This window comes from Argopecten irradians, chromosome 13 (assembly GCF_041381155.1).
Source record: "Argopecten irradians isolate NY chromosome 13, Ai_NY, whole genome shotgun sequence".
In the NCBI taxonomy this organism is placed as follows: domain Eukaryota; kingdom Metazoa; phylum Mollusca; class Bivalvia; order Pectinida; family Pectinidae; genus Argopecten; species Argopecten irradians.
This window is the reverse complement of record NC_091146.1, coordinates 29,573,166-29,579,362: the sequence shown is the minus strand read 5'-3', so window position 1 is coordinate 29,579,362 and position 6,197 is coordinate 29,573,166. Positions and strand designations below refer to the sequence as shown.

The 6,197-nt window shown below is 34.6% G+C and overlaps 1 protein-coding gene across 1 annotated transcript; it reads left to right on the top strand.

Moving 5' to 3' along the window:
• Positions 1–381: 381 nt before the first annotated feature.
• LOC138305788 (uncharacterized) lies at positions 382–2,412 on the top strand. Its single transcript, XM_069246056.1, has 2 exons — positions 382–1,691; positions 2,078–2,412. The coding sequence occupies exons 1-2, from the start codon at positions 746–748 to the stop codon at positions 2,410–2,412; spliced, it is 1,281 nt and encodes a 426-aa protein (XP_069102157.1). The 5' UTR covers positions 382–745.
• The last annotated feature ends 3,785 nt before the right edge of the window (positions 2,413–6,197 follow it).

The window sequence follows — 6,197 nt, the reverse complement described above, 5'->3', positions numbered from 1 at the left end:
GGGAATGTGGACAATACTTGTTTTGACCTAATCCTACCTTCAAGATAAAAGTCTCCAGTCAAATCATAATTAACTGACAAATTCTGATTTCTGTGATCTTTAACTATCAATACGTTTATCCAATTGATTTATACGAGCTATTTTGAAATTGAAATCGAATCAAAGTGGCAACACTAAAATCCTGAGTGGAGACTCCGCATGATGTGATATCAGCTATCTCATCCGCCCGGGCTGATATAAAATTATGACGTCATAAATTGATATCAGCCAGGGCGCTGATATGAAGGCGCAGATAGCGCTAGTATCACAAGGGCAAAGTGTGCTCATTACCAAAGAAAAAAAGTGTTATAATAATAAAGAATATATTATTATTTTAGATGCAGAGCAAATTACAGCAGTTGTTCAGGAAAACAATATGGAAGCGTTCATGTCGTTAGAAGACACTTTCGTCAAAGCATATCCACATTATGAATGGTCATGGAGACTGTTGCATATAGTCGCTGTATATGGAACGGCAGAAATGATAGTCTGTATGATGAGATGGAAAAGGATCGACTGGGATAGACAACATACTATTCATGAAGAACTGTGTAAACTGGCTTTGAAATCCCTAAACGTCAAAGAAGCGACAGCGTTACATTTAGCAACTTGTGTAAACAGAACAGAGATAGTACGATGGTTAGTATAACTGGCTGGAGAAGATAACATTCGGTCATGTTTACAAGGATTGCAACTAAGCAATGCCATGGAACGTGTCTTCATGCTGGAACTAGCTGATCGACTCAGACAAAAACATGCTTGTCTAAAGCCAACCATCGTTTTAGGTCATCAAAACGAAAATTACGGTACTCAATCACGAGTGTTCATTGTATACTCGGTATCTGTCGTACAGACTGAAGACTATGACTTCAGTGGACTCGGGCTCGTGAAGCTCCGGAACCCGTATGCTTTTAAAAAAACGAAAACATTTTCATCCGTTGGTGAAACGGACCTTTCACCTGAAGATGCACAGAGAGTGAGAGAAGCGATTCAAACCCATCGTGATCGTCTCTGGCTAAGACATAGTAAGTTGAACATAATTACGGGAAGATACGTGAAAACAAAAAGAAATGGATCGGATATAGATGAAGCATGTGTTCTCCTGTATTGCAGCACCAAGGGCGTCATCCCGCTAGGGGAAGAGGAATTTCCAAGGACAATTTGCACACGACATGGTGATCGTATCAATGTAGTTGTCCGCGAAGGGTTCTTTAGGTTCGGTGGCTATTTAACTGAATCAAGCACACGTCGCCATTCTACTCTCAAAATGGGTTGTGAAGTTGGACGATTAACACCCCAGTATGATGCCCGTAGCATTTGTATTCCTAATAGTTGTGGGACCCTTGGTCCATTCGTGCGATACAACAACAATCTTGGATTTCTATCCTGCTCACATGTCTTCTTTGATATGCCCACCCATTCATACGCTATGAATTTTACGGCAGGATTTTCTCAGGTTGAAGTAGTTCAGCCATCGACTGATTCTACGGCTTCTGTCAATAACACTGCTTGTGGATTTGTTGAGAGGGCCGTTTTCGCTCCAGACCACTCCATTAGTATTGATGCCGCGATTGTGACGCTAACTGATCCATCCAGAGTACCTTCTGCTGGCCACTTCTCAAATGATCACCACAGTAGTTATAAAACCGCAGGTATGTTTCTATTTCATTGTTGATTTTGCACGTTGCAATATTTAATTGAGATTGTTCGATCGGTACTGAAAACAATAACAGTTATAAATGCGGACCATCATAATATTCATATGCGAGGCTCGTGACATACTGTCAATATACCACTGACTGTAATTATATACTTTTAAATTCTTTTCACTATATTTAAAATAGGTCTGTTTGTAAACGTCGAGTCCAGCAATGTTTTATAAAGCAATGATTTCGACACATTAAAATGGTCCTGTTAGCTAACTTAATGGTGTTATTCGTTTTAGATGTTGTCGATTGAACATACATGTACATATAACTGTATGGATATGGGTATACAATTAAACCACAATACATATATCTTAATCATTTACCAACAGGGTTTGACGAGCTTCCCGAATACAACAACGCATTTATGCTGGGTGATATAAACGCATTAAAGTCCAAACCAACTGTGATCAAATTTGGAAGCAAAACTGACGTGACAAGAGGAGCATTGAATGTAGTCGGTACTGACATTCGGCCCTTTGCAAAAGAACTAGGTTTTGGTGGCAGTTCTGATAAAGTATTGATGAAAAATCAGTATTTAGTTACAGGCATCTATCCTAGTATGGACTTTTTTTCGATGGAGGCGATTCTGGTTCTGCAGTGTTTTGCCAAGACGACAATGGAGAATTGGTATGTGTCGGAATGGCAATCGGACATTGTGTTTTGAATGACTATCCATATAAAGCTGGAATTGTGACACCAATAGATGCTATACTTCAAGCATTGGGTCCCAATATTACTCTCGCTACATTTCCATAAGTTACTTATATTTGTAGTACGTTTTCATAAAAAGTATATGTTTGAATTTATTTTATTTGTGAATTTTTCTTACGTGAAAACTTTAAGAACTTGTCCGTTTGGCTGATAAAGTAAATTTTAAAGCATAAATGAAAATGTCTATTTAACTGCAAATTTGAACTAGTTGATAAGTTATTTTGCTTTTGGTATTTGTGGTATTTGCGCCATCAGTACTTTAATCTAAATAGGGCATAGTCCAATCAGGACGCAATTAATTATTTCAAATAGTTTTGTATATAAAATAAGAAGCTCAAAATTTTCAACGATGGTAATGGTGTAAAGTAAGTTATTTTTGTAACTGAAAATTAGAAAACTAATAATTACTCTGCTCCTGTTTTTGATAGAGCAAAAATTCCATTCGTCGGCGGTAGAGCATCTTTAAAATGTGTACTGAAAAAATAGAGAGTATATGTAGCGATTTTGATTTACTCTCGGAAGATGGATGTGTGGAAACTGAACAAGTAGTCTATTTTTTATAAAATTGCATCATTATCCATATAAGACAATCGTCCGTCCGTCCGTCCGTCTGTCAACAATCAACTTCTTCTCTATAACCGCAGGTCGGATTTCAACAATATTTGACTGGTGGCATCCTTATGGGCTACTAGCTGAAAATTGTACAAATGATGGGGCTGACCCCCTTGGGGTCTGAGGGGCGTGGTCAAAAGGGGTCCATTTGGCTATTTCCATATAAACGACTTCTTCTCTGAAACTAAGCATGGGATAACACCCATAATGCAATGGTAGCATACTTATAGGGTGGGGATTCAAAATTGTACAAATGATGGGGCTGACCTCCGTGGGCCTAAGGGGCGGGGTTAAAAGGGGTCAATTTGGCTATTTTCATATAAACGACTTCTTCTCTGAAACTTAGCATAGGAGAACACTCATTATGCAATGGTAGCATCCTTATAGGGTGAGGATTCAAAATTGTACAAATGATGGATCTGACCCCTCGGGGCCTTAGATGTGGGGCCAGAAAGGTTAATTAGGCTACTATTTTCATATAAATTACTTTATCTCTGAACCTATGTATTGGATAGCATATTTGTATGGTATCTATAGCATCATTATATGGTTGTGATTCAAAATTAAACAAATTTCGGAGTCATTTTTGCTATTTTTTTTCTAATTGTAAGAGTCTTTGTGATGATTACTAAAATTGTATCTGCATTTATCCATGATGACTTATGTCTTGATTTCATTATATAACATTTGATGGCATTGATTTTATAAGATTTTTGTGTCGAACCATCTTAACATATATTGATTGCAGTTTTTCCTGTTGATAGTAACAGGATTTTACATAGATTAGACATGTTTCTACAACAATATATCGCATTTATATTATATAGAAATTGCAATGTTACCGTAATTATTATTTTTTTCGAACGTAGAAATGACTCATTTGGAATACTGAAATTATCGACGAATTGCTTCTTAATCAGATGAACATTTAAAATTCACAAACGTTTGAAGAAATATAAATACGACAGATTTTAATATGTACAATTGGAAACCTAACTCATACAAATACTGAAAACTGCTTCAGGACCTAATAAGTTCATTATATCATTTTGAGCAATATTTATGATTTTTTTGTACTTAGACTGGAAGAATTCCTACCATTTTGCGTATTGTATATATTCTGAGTATATAAACTGTTTCAATATTGAAATTAGCGATCAATCGTTTCTTTATTAGTTGAACATTTGAAATTCACAAATGTTTGGAGAAATATAAAAAGACAGAGATGAATACATAGTTCATTAATCTATGTTTTTTATTATCTTTTTTATCTTTGTTTTTGTTTTTTTAGTTATATTTTACATCTAGACTGGAAAGAATTCCTAGCGATTTCCTCATTACAAATGGGTTTATTATGTTGGATTCATCAGAGTTATGTCCCTTTAATGATACGTAATTATCGTGTAATGATTTGTCTGTTTGCTATTTGACAAATTTGTATTACGACTTGTGTTAAATATATTGTGTTATATCAAATTACAATACGTGTGAGATGATGTGTTTAAAGGGACAATTCAGTCTAAGAGAAACATACATATATCGGAAACAAACTAGTTCTAATAGACATGAGATTAAATGGTTTTACTGTGATATGCCGGAAAAATGTGTTAAATGTTTAAAATCTCTCGCTGTCCGCCATTACACATTGTGGTTGGACAACATAATTGTTTCGTTATAAGCAAAGTTAGTTATATACAAAGAAAATTACAATGTTATAATGATGTATTCGTGTACACATGTTCGTGATAAACGTACTTTACTGTAGTGTATACGATATCAGATAAATTGTCTGGTCTAAAAACAATCATTCATCAACTCCTCAGTGGTTATGTATTCATTGGTTTAACGGACGTGGCATTGGCTCAGGTATTGGTACAGCGTGCACATTATACCTTCTTAATTGTATTGCTATACCATTTGGAATGTCAACGGTATCAACTAAAATCCTTAGCAATGACGTGGAATTAATCAATAAAATACTATATGATTCATAACAAATGTAGAACAATACATTTATGCCATATTTTGCTTCGTAGTCATATAACAGAGTGACTGAATAGTCCTTTTGAGCTTTTTATAATATATTAAGATATTTGTATGTATGCATTCTCGATACTCCAGAGGTTCCGATCACATACGATCTCTACACCCCTGACTGTCTCTTAGTAAAACTGGAAGCAACAAAACAGAACAGGTAATTTAGTCGTTTGATGTGATGTATATTAAAAGAGGCGTATACCGGTACACCGTGGTTGACAGTGTGGCTTTGAAGTGGTCTTCAAACTCTTCAATTTGCAGCCCTGTGATTGTTTAGATTTGTCCCCCTTGACTGCCTTCAATTTTACTATGATATGGTAAGTGATCGGAACTCCTGGTGTATCGATGATGTTATGAATTAAGATAAGAATAATGTAAAATGTGACTTAATGCCTTTTATTCTAAACGTAGATGATGTTAAACTTGTGTTTTTTTACACTTGATAGAGGTATCACTGTTAATGAAAGTTTTGTGAAATGATTTATTCATACATTATTTTTCATTTAAGAAATTTTAAAACATGTTTTTATGAAAATTATTTCCAGCCTTACGTAACAGTTTTGTTCCGTTCTTTTAAACGCTAGAATAAGATTTTGAAGATTTTCAGCTGACAGTGTTATTCGTTTTTAATTAGATAAAATAGTAAATTGTAAATTGAAACCATGTATATACTGAATCAATTGGTAAATAATTCGAAATTTACAAATGTTTGAAAAGGTCTATGATGGCTAGCAATGGGTGAGCTTTTCAGAAACGAATTAATAAATTGTACTAAATTTTCAAATAGTCATTAGCAATATCTTAATTGGAAAGAGTTACGTTTAAGGTACATTCCATTTATTTTATTTTTAAAACGTCACTGTATACGTAGTCGGATCTCGAAACTCGAAATAGAGAGTTTTACTTAAATAATTCAAGCAGTCTGAGATTTCGAACAATTTAAATTATTATTTGATACATAACCGATATTATACTTCGAAACAAAAAAAGTGATATGGGTTCGATTTAATGAGGTTTTAAATGTAGATAAAATGACAAATGACTAAGGGCTAATCAATAGCAATAGTTTTATTTATATTGATATTTAGT

Excerpts from the sequence above, each read along its gene's own strand:
- LOC138305788 (XM_069246056.1), top strand. The coding sequence starts at position 746 with ATGGAACGTGTCTTCATGCTGGAACTAGCTGATCGACTCAGACAAAAA. Across the intron at positions 1,692-2,077 it reads CAGTAGTTATAAAACCGCAG|GGTTTGACGAGCTTCCCGAA; the intron begins GTATGTTTCTAT and ends ATTTACCAACAG.